At 40.8% G+C, this 13,636-nt stretch overlaps 1 protein-coding gene across 9 annotated transcripts in view; it reads left to right on the top strand.

The window, feature by feature from the left end:
* LOC117205285 (protein lozenge-like) overlaps positions 1 to 13,636 on the top strand; it is a 42,427-nt gene that overhangs the window by 14,677 nt on the left and 14,114 nt on the right. For 8 of the 9 annotated variants that reach the window (XM_033443568.1, XM_033443601.1, XM_033443559.1 and 5 more), the window contains exons 2-3: positions 5,331 to 6,262; positions 7,257 to 7,487. In XM_033443568.1, coding sequence (XP_033299459.1) covers positions 5,959 to 6,262; positions 7,257 to 7,487 — 535 coding nt within the window. In that variant the 5' untranslated portion in view covers positions 5,331 to 5,958. Of the gene's footprint in view, positions 1 to 2,000; positions 2,683 to 5,330; positions 6,263 to 7,256; positions 7,488 to 13,636 lie in introns of those variants that run through there. The other variant, XM_033443550.1, reaches the window with a different exon arrangement.

Genomic DNA, 13,636 nt, shown 5'->3' with positions numbered 1-13,636 from the left:
AAGAGATAGACGATTGTTCGAGCAAATGAGAAAGATTGATGGGTAGCGGGGCATCGATTGATACGATGTGGGGGAAGAAGCATCGAAGATCGAGGAGGGAAGTATCGATCTTTCGAGCGGAGATCCGCGCGCGTCAATCGTACGTGTTTGCCTGGCGGCAAGTCCGCGACCGGCTGGCTATCGTCAGGATATATTCGCACAGGAAATGGGTAGTTCCATTGTTTGCACGTTCGTACAAACAGTGCAGCTGCGAGGATGCGCCGACCCAGCGGTTCTCTCTGTTTGATTTTCGAAAGTGAAGCTTCATTGTAGCGTATGTCGGTGCAGTGTATACCGTCGTGTCTGCTGTTTTCGATCGACCAAGCTGAAGAATCGAGAGAACACTTCCAAGGAAACGTCTGTGACGTGTCAACATTTCAATGACGTGCCGATTTTCCACGAAGCTTCTGATAATAACGAGCCAAGACAGAACCAATCATCTATGACTTTGCGAGAAATTCTAAATCAAAAATTTTCAGATATCGTGTGGATATCAAGTATTCTTGGAATACTCATCATCCAATGTTCTTTAATTTTTATAATTAAAAATTGCAAAATACAATTTATAATGTAGTGGCTACAAAAAGTATTTGCAGGTTGTCTTATTTTTCAACGAAGCATTGTTTTTATCAGGTTTTATATTTCATCTTCACAGTATCGAATTTTTATAGTCATATACTACTAAATGATACATAACTTAATTTACTTGCACTCAATTAATCTACTAGTCACTGTATAATTTTCGATTAGGTACTGAAACTACTCAATTCTATATTTATATCTTCTATTTTTCAAGTTTCGATACCTATATCATATTATCAAGTGGGACTTTCTTACGTTGTAAATTCTTATTCCCCCGAGTTTCCATAGTGAAACTTTTGTTTTCTAAATTAATGGATTAAGAAGAATCTTTTATTCGTGTGGATGCTGCATGTTCACAGTTTATCGCAGTAGTCATTGTGATTATTTGGAATACAGCAAGTATTTCCACCCTCAATTTCGTATTTTACAAAAATTGTTAGATCGCTTTCCTCTTTGCGGTTGATTATTGGATTTTATCCTACGGTTAGTTACCACCAAGAGTACCTACATTCGGTTCTATATAATTTACGAAAAGCGTCGGAAAATTTTATTTGCTTTTCGACTTTCTAACTAACTGTTTAATTCATCTTACTACAGATAAACAGTAATTTTTACGTTTTACGAAAAGCGTTAAAAAATTTCAAGCGTTTGCTTCTCTGCTTTACGATTAACGATTTAACTCGTCATCCTACTATCGACATACGATATCTATTTTTCTAATAAAACAATCCTGGACACCTCCTAACGTCTGAAATGCAGAGCGATCAGAGCGCGAGTGCACCGAACGTCAGAAATTTGAGTTAGCAGCGTCGAAAACCGCGAAACCGGGAAACCACTGGGCTTTGGGTTTCGAGTTGCCGTTGAAAAACACCAACGATCCCGCTAATCCGGTTGGAGAGTCCAGTTACGCGGGTGTTCTCGATATTAAATCGCGGGGCCCTCAACCTCATATCGGCGGGTAAACGAGAGACGAGGGAGAAACAGCGGCGGGGAGGGAGAGGGTGGAAACTCTCTGGCAAACACCCGAGAACAATGATGATGACGCTCGGTCCGTCTCCTCATTAACTTTCGACTAATTAAACGCAACGACGCTCGTTACGAGGCGAGACGACGGTCGGCGCGAATTTTGGCGCACGCCACGACGTGAAAGAAAAAAGTCGCCGACCGATTCACCCGGTGAATCGATCGATCGATCGAAGTCGTCCCCGCTTCGGTTTAGCTCCGCTCCGCCCCGCGAGCCGTCGGTCCGTCGGTCCGTCAGACGCACGCGAGCCACACCGCAAAAGGGTCGAAACGAAAGGGGTGGGAAAGAGAGGGCCGTGAGTATGAGACAGAGAAGGATAGAGGTTAGAGAGAGGGTTAGGGGTCCGGTGGGAGATAAAGCGATAAAGAGCAACGGAGGAGAAAGAGAAAGAGGGCCAAGCCAGCCAGAGAATGTGAGACGAAAAGAGCCAGTGGAAGAGAAAGAGAGGATACGCTTGTGCGACGAACGGAGACGAACGCTCGCGGAAGGAGTGGGGTTGCTCACGGGGTGTGAGAGGAACCAGGAAAGGGGAAAGGGATGCTGCGTGTGTTGGCATGGACCAGTGCGTCAACGGCTGTTGCCTCACACGAACCGCCGAAATTATAGTTAGTGGCCCCGACGGGTATTTTCAGAGACGACTGTGACTACCAAAACACGCCAGCCTTCTCGGATTCTCCGCCAGCTATCTCGGAATCCCTCGTGTCACTGGAACATTCCAAGATATTCTTCGAACATTCGGAAACTTTGCGGATTTTCAGACGCTCTGAAGATGAAAATTGTTTAGAGTTGAAGTGTGCTGAATTACATCGGTTTCTTTGGTGGGATTTTGGTGTACATCGTTTGGTGGATAGAGAGATTGCAGGTTGACAATAACACGTCGTGAACTTGTATCTCGTTTATGCTGGACCGATGACAGTAGAGAAGATTGTGGTGGATGGAAGCTTTGCTGTGGAAATCGAAGGGTCCATGAGAGTGAGGTTTTGTTGCGGTGAAGATTGTGATAGTCCGTCGGTTGCTGCGGTGAACACGGCCAGACAGTGAGTGCGATTCTTTCAATGGAACTTGTATTACTTGGTGATTAGGTCCATGAATATGCCGAAGAATTTAATCAAGAATTTCTTCTCGCTTTTTCGAAGCATCTTTCGAATTCTCCACGAAGGAAGATTCTTCCTCGATGCTCGGATGTGTCATGGATTTAAGAAGAAACGTCAAAAATCGTCTTAGCAATATAACAAGCTTCGCAATTAGTGCGAATGATATTACCGTGATACTTTCAAGAGTCGATGGAAATATTTTCTCCGGAAGTGGAAACACGAGAGTAGCCCAGCAAGAGATTTGAATGCGAAGTTAAGCGAGAATCTTATCCGTCGCCGTGTCGTTCTTTCAGGAGGGTCGTAAGATTCTTCTCCCCTCTATCTTCATTAGCATCGTGCTATCATAATCTCTAATCGTCATCTTCGAGTCAAAAGACTCTTTGAAGAAGTCTTCGAACAAGTACAAACGTTTCTTTCAAAGATCTACATCAACAAAGTACATTGGTCTGATTATTTACACACGGAATTCCTCAGCCTTCAAACTCTTATCAAACAATTGCATACCTCTAATCTAATTGCCATCTTATCAAACATTGGTATTCTTCGACAACAGTTCCCCTCAAAAATCAACTTTGACAATGACAATTATTCTAATCTACATCCGTAGACTCCTAAAACAGAAGACTCCGTCTCAAACTTTCGTCAAACAGCTCCATACTTTATTGATCTAATCACCATCCTCTCAAACACCGAGAATCTTCGACGAAAGTCTCTCTCGAGAATTCACATTAACAACTCTAACCGATTGCTTCAATTGCTTCAAACCGAATGCTTTAATCAGACTGGATCTGAAGACTTTTGTCTCAAACGTTTGTGAAACAACTTCGTATCTCTAGTCCGACCGAAAGATTTTGCATACGAGTTTCTCCAAAAAATCCGCATTGATAAAGCGAATTAAGCTAATTACCTACGACGTACGAAGCGAAGACGCGTTGCCTTCGCGTGTTCAGCTAAGGAGTGGAAATCCGCGAATAATCAGGCGCCGATCGCTCGTTATCGTGCCCGATGGCCTGGTGATCCGCGACACGTTCCGATGACAAGTGGCTGATTAGGAGCGGCGCCGGAGTGTCTGAACGATTACCGAATCCTGCTCGGTATCTGACGGCGCTATCCTGGCCTGCCACTGACAGAACAACGTGGTAACGTGCCACGTGCACTTTGACACGCGGTTGTTACGTGCGTAGGGGTTGGATATCCATGTGGCGTGTGGGGGTTGCCTACCGGCGGGCGTTCTTTTTCCCCTATTTTTTCCGTCCCCACCACCAGCCCGCTCCAACCCCTCCTGGAACCACCTGGATCCGGTGTGTCAGCCCCGGTGACGTGCGCAAAAATTACTGAATGAACGGTGACGTCACCGGCCGACCCGCGTGAAAAGTGTGCGAGTCGTTCCTGTCCGTGTCAACCACTCGTTTCGTCTCTTTTTCTCGTACGTGGCACGCTCGCCACCCTATCTTCCCTCTCTTCCCTCTCTTCGTTCGGCGTCTGTTATTCACCATTTTTCCGTACCAGCTTCTCGTTTCGCGTTTTATCAGCGGCGACGCGATCGGTTCAGGGTGTATCGCGTCGGTTCGAAGCTCGATCGAGTCGATTGAAGGGCTCCAGGCGAGATAAAGGCCCTTGCTAGCCGTCGTTAAATGGATTAGAAGCGGAAGGGTTGGTCGCACCGGCGACGGCACTACACCCTCTGCCTCGAGACTCTCCTGGGACCAACCCTTTCTCCCACGCTTTTTTGATCACGCTAACTGGTCTCGATCTTGCCCTTTTCGAAGCTATGCTATTTTCCGAGTCTCTGCCATTTGGCTTTGACCATGGTAAAATGTTGTACGAAATTTGGTTTGAATGTTGGAGGATGCAAATAAAATGATTGGGGAGGTTTGGAAATGTTTTATTCTTGAACGGTGTAGAGGTAGAGACTTGAACGAGTTGCCAAGTATAGTATTATAAGTTTCATATCTTAAATATAATACTACAACCGAACTTAAATGTTATCACACGTAACTCAATTTTTAATACAGTAGAATTTCGTTTATACAAACTCTAAATTTTAGGGCTACTTAATTACAATCATAGATAGCGGGGAGAACTTCACTAAATTATAAAAAGCTGAAAATATGTGTCTCTCGTGTTTGGCATTAGGAATGCAGGAAATCTCTAAGCAGCTTCTTTTCTGTATTTTTTGCTACATTTCTAAATCGTTTGTTTTGAATTCATTTTATTACATGGACCAACGCTTAGAAACTTTTCTAACATCTCCTTCTTTCTATATCCTCGTCTAGAATTTTATGGAAATCCTCTTTGATCTTTGAGCAGTATATTGCGGTGTAAAAATATTAGTCAGTTGGTATTTAAATTAATTAATGTCCTTTCAATATTCTTTTCACGTTATTCTTCGTAGCGATTATTAAAATATGTAAATTGTTGCGTTCAACATTATAGAATCTGTGAAAATAGTAACTGGCAAAATTCACATCATAGATAAATTATTGTGTTTAAAATAATCGAGCCCGTGAATGTAGTAACTACGGGACAATTGTCTTTCTTCCCTAAAAATGTCCATTATCTACCTTTGACCTGAATTTTCTTGGTTACAGGTGAAACCAGGAGATCGAAATTTTTCTTAGATGCTTCTGATGTTTGCATTAATCAACGCGCGAGTCTTCATTACCGCAAGATAAAATTTCCTGTAAATAGTGTTTCTTGAAGAGTGGGCCGCTGGAAACAAAACTTAACAAGCTCCAAAGATCCAACAAATCAAGTAATCTCAAGATCCAAAGAAATCAACTTGGAAGATCCTCGATTCACGCCATTAAAAATTAACTTAAAAGCTTTCATCCGCAAGGATCATCGAACTTTCTAAAAACTACCAAAATCTCCCAAAATCTCCCATAATCTTCCACAAACTCTTCAACGTCATTATCGAAGCAAAATTTCCGAAAGAAGTACGGAAGTACTCGAAGAAAGAATAACACGAGTACATATACAAAGAATTCTTCAAGATTGCCAAATGCTATTCTGAGCTCGCCGTTAAAGTAAAATCTTCGAGAGAAGAGGGTGTATCAAAGTAATCGGAGAAAGAATCGTCGAGCGTCGGGCAGCGCCATGTCAGGTCGCGAAGCCTGACCCAGGAAGAGGTGTACCGGGTGAGGATCCTCGTAAGAGCCGAGAAGTTCCAGCAGTGAACCGAATGGAAGGATGTATCATCCGGCGTTCTGACTGCCTATGGATATATTCGGCCGTTGCAACGGCGGCGGTGGCGGAAGCACGGTATCCGGAAGCGGCGCTGGCTCGGTGAGGGGGTCCAGCAACGAGTCCAGCTGTGGAACAGCGAGTGCTCCCAGCGAGAGCGGCGGAACCAGCGACAGGATGCAGTTGACAGGAGCCTCGGCTCCTGGCGCTGCCGCCTCGCCGGAGTCGGGTGTTTCTCCTTTGACCGATGCTTACACCAAGATGACCAGCGACATCCTGGCCGAGAGAACCCTCGGTGACTTCGTCAGCGAGCACCCTGGAGAACTTGTTCGGACAGGTATACGCGAGAAACGATCGGTATACTGTGGATTTTTACGGGTTTATGGGAATCTTTACCACACACCGTATCTTTATACGTGCATTTTTATCGAACTAAATTTTTCTGCACAAGAATCTTTTACTATATATCAAACGCGTTGAATGATTTTTTTTTTTTTTTTTTGAAAAGTCAAACCTACACTGTATCTTATTTTGTTTACTCTAGTTTTAGTATATAAAACAGGCTCCTTTTTGTATAAAAATTGAGTTTAGTAGAAATGTAGGTGGATAGAGAGACAAGTTATTCATTAGGAAAATGTGTAAATATAGATAGAGTCTACATACTGAGCCGAAATTGTAGTTGGTGTCTGATTGCGATCGGTTGGATCTACTTACAATTAGTTGAACGTGTAAAGTCTCATGTGAACGAAAAATTATAGCTATGGAATTTTCTGTTATATGATCGACTTGTTTATGATTCGGATCGTTAACGATCCAGATAAATGTTCTGTCGCACAGATAATAGAACACTAGTAGGTTTTGCATCTTTAGATTTCCCATAAATACATAAACATCCGCAGTATTTTGTTAGAATTCGCCCGTATCTGTGCTCTTATTAACAGATTGTAACATGTAAAATGTTTGATGCTTAACGATTCGTATCACTTAATCCTAAAAAGGATACAAAATACACGTTTATGTAAATGTTAGAAAGATTCAAATTATGTGTGAAGGACAGAGTTTCAAGCTTTCAAAGAAAAAGAGACAGAAAGGCAAGATTCAAAAAGTTAAAAAATGTTATATATCACAGTCTGCATGTATAACTACATATAAAGTTAGTTATCAAGTAGACAGATAATAGAGAAACTTTTCAATCGAAAAATATCTTCGTCCATGTCGTTTAACCATAGTCAGAAAATTAATTAATATTGATATACGGGAGGCGATAGATGTCTGAAAATGTTATGTTCCTGGTTTAGTTGTGAGGTTAGGTATATTTAATTTCATTACAGGGTCCCCTCACTTGGTCTGCAGCGTATTGCCAGCTCACTGGAGGTCCAACAAGACCCTTCCAGTAGCCTTCAAGGTGGTGGCTCTAGGCGAGGTCGGCGATGGCACTTTGGTCACTGTTCGTGCTGGTAACGACGAGAACTGCTGTGCTGAGCTGAGAAACTCGACCGCTCTGATGAAGAACCAGGTGGCCAAGTTCAATGATCTTAGGTTCGTCGGGAGAAGCGGCAGAGGTGAGTCTTTTATCCAACTAATTTTTAAAAATCTGTACCTTTGACAAAGCGTCAAATGCAAACGACCTTTTTCCTCCTCATAAAATTTGAATACAGAAGATATTTTCACAAATTTATCTACAAAAAAGTCATACATCAAACGATCAAGAAAACAATCTTTTCATGCGACAGTCTCGTTAAAAGAAAAGTACCAGACTACAAGTCACACTATCTTCCTTTTCCAAAATATATTTCCATAGTTGTTCGTGGTAACGTTATGCAATAGCCAAAGTGTTCTAAAAAAAGCAGCAAAATCATTCGATAAATATTAACAGTCTTTGCAAAAATAAACACCGAGAACTATAAGTCCTAGCGATTGTTCGTGGAAAATTTGAATCCAGATATTTCTACGAATTCATCCACGAGAACTTGATGCACCAATCGAACAACATCTTCGAGAAAAAGGCATAAAATACTCTTGCAAACACTATATAGCCTCCCTCTAAAATTCAAATTCAAAGTTTACTTCCCTTCTCGCGAGAATATTCTGCAACAGTCAAACAGACTTCGCAAGAAGAGCCACGTAACTCGTGAAATTAGTTCGCAACGAATCCGCCCCTTTCTTCTTCATTCACTAAACTACGGAGTTGTTGATCTTCGCGTTGACACGCTGCGTTACGGGAAGAAAACTGTGGAGGAGGGGTTTGGCGGGAAGGAAGCTCAAAGAATTCGGCCGCGTAGTAAGGGTAGGTCGCGGACGCCTTCGCGACGACCCTCGTTTTTCCTCGAGGAAAAGAGTCCTCTCGTAAGCGGCCGCGACGACCTCGAAAATTGGACGTTTCGCAGGGGTTGCCGAGTCGTTGATTGGTGTGCCAACCGAACTCGAGGAGACGACGACGTCGTCTTGGGGTGGGTAATGGGTTTTATTTGTCCGCACCACCGCCGAGCAACCTCCTCTTTACTTTCCTTCGTCGAAGTCTCGCCCCCTGAGAACAGGCTCGTTTCGCGCGGAAACGATGAGAAGGGGCTTGAAAAGAGCCGACACCCCTGGAAACAGGGACGGCCGATATTAATTGAGGTTTCACTTTATTTTAATTAACGTTATTAGGGTTGTTTCGTGCCTGCTGATTAGGTAACTCCTTTGACCTACTTCGAACATCTCTGTGAAAATCTTTCGTGTTTTGCTTTTTGGTTGTGCGGTATATTGGATATTGAGACAGATTCTTTCTATCGAAAGATTTTATTCTTTTCAATTAGCACACGTGTTACACGGATTACATGGACGTTTGAGGTTGCAAAATATCTTTTATTCTTCTTCTTTACTTTATTAAAAACGTTCCCTTCATGTAAATGCTGAGAGCCACGGGTTGTTCGATTATTATAAAAACAGATGACATCTTCTCATATGCAGACATTTTTCTCACGAATGAATGATAGAGTTAACTGCTATGATTCTTTTCCAACGTCTCAACTGTCAATGACTAATATACTCTTATTGTCAGTCGCAGTTAAGATAGTTTATTTTGTATTGAAATCGCAAGACGAATGGTAGAATAGATTTAAAGGCTGAATTAGGGTTGAAAATAGGGGAGAGGGAGGACGTTCGAAACCATGAAATACCCGAATTTTCTATCCGACAACGAGGGGGTTGAATCCACCCTCGAGCTCACAGAAGCGCGCCAGTCATTTGTCTGGGATTAGCTCTCAATTGTTTTCGTCGAGCGCGGAATTAACATAAGCTAGGATGAAGAATGTAAGAGAAGTGTCTCTCGTCAGGATTCCTGCGACTCCCTGGCTCCTTGAATATTCCCTGGGAGAACCGATGCGCGCCAAACTCTCCAGCGAATCCCTAATGATCCTACCGTTTGTCGAACTCGAAAACATTCCTCTGTATGCATGTGACGGAAAGGTTAGCTTTCATTCTGTTTCCGGAAGGTTCGAAAACTATTTTGCAATGGAAACGTCAACAGAATTCTTTCCTCTAACAATCATGAATATTCCTTTGTATGCCTGTGTGATAGAAATTTTAGGTTTCGTTCTCTTTCGAGAAGAATTGAAAATTATTATGAAGTGAAAACGCTGAGGATAAATTTCTTGGAAGAAATCGTCCAAAAAATTACGACACGTACTCTATGGTGTTTAAAATTAAGTAAATTTGTACAAGATCTGACGAGACCCCGTCGCTAGATACATAGGTTTATTCGCGAGTAGAAAGTTGAAGGGTATCCGTCTGCTCGTTGGGCTGAAACTATAAGCGCCCAAATGATCTATCTCGTTACAGAGCTTAGGGTTGAAGGGGGTGGAAACGATCCAGACCTTGCCGCGATACAGCTGGCATTGTAGACGAACGTGCGGGAACAGGGCTATAGCTTATCATCGATATTACAAGATTCTGGCACGACGTGTTCTCGTTTCTTCGAATCTAGACTATTTTAAGAAAATGGAAAATTAGGAAGAGAATAGTAGAACTGTCATCTGTAATACGTATGAAATGTAGCTCGTATTACAAACAGTTTTATTAACGTAACTTTTCGGTACGCTTTTAATCATTATCTTATACGAATAGAGAATTCTGATTGCTAATAATTTTCTTAATAATCTGACTGTGAGGTATTCTAGTACGTATGAATCATTACGTGTAATGAACGCTTGATACTCAATAAACTTCGCTGTTAGTGCTCGCTCACGTGTCTCGGTTTCACCAAAAGAATGGCATTTGTTAGAAGTTTTAAATGATACGATTTCAATAATTATATGCAATTACATAATATTCCGCAAAAGTTTGCATACAATGTTCGCATATTTATATATTTCGTAATTTCGTCGTATTTGAAGCAAAACGGTGATTTTGAAGGAAAGGTGGACCGGTTTTCGCTGACGGCAGTTCATCCTGACCATAATCAATTCGTTATCAGCGTACAATAGCACATTTGCGATTCGTTTGGGAAAATTGAAATTAATTAGTTAGCTCGACAACGGACCCGCAACAATCTACACCGTTCTGCTAGCCGTGTACACGCACGGTTCACATTTTCCCTGAGAATCATATGTTAACGAGCGTTATCAGGAAATCGATCTCTACACACTTTTGCCTATTCTCCTTTTTTTCACTTACCTTCATCCACACTCGGCAACAGTTCAGTTTAACTCTTTAATGTTTATCACATTCAATCCTTTACTCGTTTAGAGCAATTTCTTCCATTCCATCACATTAGCAATTGATACGTAAATTTCAGAAAAAGTCCAGTTTCTATATATAATTTGAGCATACAGTAGAAGGTAGAATTATTTGAGTGATCCAAGTTTCAATATTTAAAACTTCAATCTTGAAGCTTGCACAGAATGACTAAAATTGTTGTATATTATGAGACACCGTTAGCTCCTGATATAACAACGAGAGATTGAGAAAATATCGTGTATTTTAAGCCCAGCAAGAGAATTCGTTTAAATTGAATCTGTTAACTCAATTTCTCTATTGTAGTTAGCCAGATTCCTAGAAACGAGTATCTACCAATAAATATAGTAGCGAATAAAAGAATGTTCAAAATTGATACTGTTTAGGAATCGCGAAGAAACCGCGAACACTGTTGCGATTTGATTTTTGATAAAGACGACGCTTTTCGGCCAACGATTGGCACAACGAACTTGGTGGCGATTAGAATCGTTTGCGCTCTCCAAGGGATCGGTCGAGAATTTGTTTGAAAGGACGATCGTCTCGTTTGTAAAGTCCAGTCACTACATTTATCCTTTAATTACTGCCTCTACCCGCCAGTGAGGTTTCATTGGCTAACCTATGCAGGTGTTACCTTACAGGTGTCATCACGTTTAATGGAATTACAGAACAATTAAGTAAAATGTTCAACATATTGGTGATTAAATGTCATGTATACCTCATCCCTTTCTCTACAGATATACTACAAATTTAATAATAATATTTGTGTTAAATATTTTTTATCGTACTACAAACTTCTATCACACATTACAATCATCTATCCTGAAGTATATATTATATTTTTTCGTTGTGCTTATTAAATATAAATTCATTTTGTAAAACCATGTCTTTCTATGCTTCTTATTTTATAAACTCTCTTTCACCCACCTCTATGTGTTAGGTGATTAATTGGATTATACATTACCGAAACCAAAGACGAAGTCTTCGGGAAATTAGAAAGTAGAATCTTTTACAATGTAGAGGTTGAGCTCGAAAGGGATATTCGTTGATTGAACATGAGATCGCAAATGACAGGGGATATCTTTGGAATCAGGCAAGGGATGTTTCGATAAAACGCTCGTTAAAGAGGGGACAATGTTGCGTTAAAAAAAAGTGGTGCCACGCAGAACACGGTGGTTGCACACGCAGAGGTTCACCGCAATTCCACGTGCACCCTCTTTCACTCTTTCTCTCGCCCTCATCGTTTCTCACCCCGAGTGGATCGCTGATCGCGTGGCTTTTTCTATCCCACCCTTCCTGACGCTTCTACACGATTCTAAAAGTGAATCACTGTTATCCGCCATACGAGTTCACACAACTCCTATCACGCTATCGCATCTAATTCCTTTATAAATGACAAACATTCCTCCAAAGAGAAGTGAGAGGCGACAAAGAAATAGAGAAGAATTATGGTTCGAATTACATTCAATCTCTCGTCGTGATTATTTCATACTTATCGTTAGTAAGTTACATTCAAAGGATATCCATAATTTAGTCATATTATTGTAAATTTTTCTAATCAATAACGTGATTATCTCCTTGTTACATGTATTTCTATTAAATTAAATTTTGATACGAAATAATTCAATTTTATATTATTCTGCAATTGCTTTGCTATTGTTTCATACAAGTGCGGTTTTAGAGAAGATCGCAAAGGAATCACAGAGGTCTGGAAAAATAGTGGAGTTTCTATGAAAAGACTTTACAACAGTCACCAATGATTTTATTGATTATTAACAATATTATCGAATTTTGGCAAGTTACAAATTAGAAATTAGATGAGAGATTGGAGATTACATAGTTCTTTTCTATGAATTTACGATTTTACGACAATTACCTGATTCGAAACTCGTCGAATTAAACCAGAAAAGAATAAAACTTTATAAATTCTGACTCGTAACTTATGAAGACAGATTCGTGACTTGTAAAATTTCACCGATAATATTAATTCGTAGTCATAACTTGAAAATGGCAGTAACAATTAGATAGAATAGATGCAGTAGATAGAACTCACGTAACAACTTACAGAGATATAGACTTATTATTTTTCAAACAGACTACTACGTACTCTAAGTCATAAAATTTTTGTTCTGCGAATTCGAGGAAACGTTTTGCAACTAGTTGAAACTTCTTCCTTTAGACGACTGTAAGATTATTACTCGTGGTGAAAGCAGGAAAGAAAGGGAGAAAGTATCGGGGGAATAATGGCGAGTGTCGAGCGTGGCCACACGGTGGTTCACCACGCGAGCTTCTCGTTTTCGAGCGGGGAATCCCGTCAGTTTGTTGCAAGTCACGGCATCCTCCATGGCCGAGCCCTGGCAAACCTTTTCACCCAACTGAAGTTAGTGGTTCCACGGGCAACCCTGCACACGTAGGTATCACCCTTGGTGCCAGTCGCCGTGGAACCATTAAAGGTCACCCCCAATAACTTCGCCCCTTCTTTCTTTCCACGTCCTACGATTCTCGATGAACAATTCCCCGCCACCCAAGTTCGATTTTCAAACCGGTTCATTTACTATTCTCTCGTTGTAATTTAGAGAACAAGTTATTTGGAACAGGGATAAACTATCATGTTTATGTTTAGAAATTAGAAAACAACTCTGTATACTATTTGTTTTTTTTTTTTTTTTTTTTTTAGTAAAGAACTTCAATATGGAATTGTTTGGAAAGTTTGTAGCTTTTTAGGAATTGTGTTGTGGTAGATTATGAGAGATTCGGAAGAGGTTAGATTGTTATAAATGTTATTATGAATTTTAAATAACATTACTTTGTAAAATACGACAAAATAATTTGTGCATATCTAGCGATAACGATGTCTTGAATCAAAGAGAAAGTGAAAGAGATACAGAGCAAAAATTCATCAGCTGCCCTTAAACTTTCACGAGTTATGCAGAGTAAAGAGGGTTGTTTTTCGTCGTTAGGTCCCTAATAGGCTTTTTAACATAACTGGGCTCAACCA

The sequence above is a fragment of the Bombus bifarius genome, unplaced genomic scaffold, assembly GCF_011952205.1.
Source record: "Bombus bifarius isolate JDL3187 unplaced genomic scaffold, Bbif_JDL3187 scf7180000007966, whole genome shotgun sequence".
In the NCBI taxonomy this organism is placed as follows: domain Eukaryota; kingdom Metazoa; phylum Arthropoda; class Insecta; order Hymenoptera; family Apidae; genus Bombus; species Bombus bifarius.
This window is presented reverse-complemented; position numbering and strand designations above follow the sequence as displayed.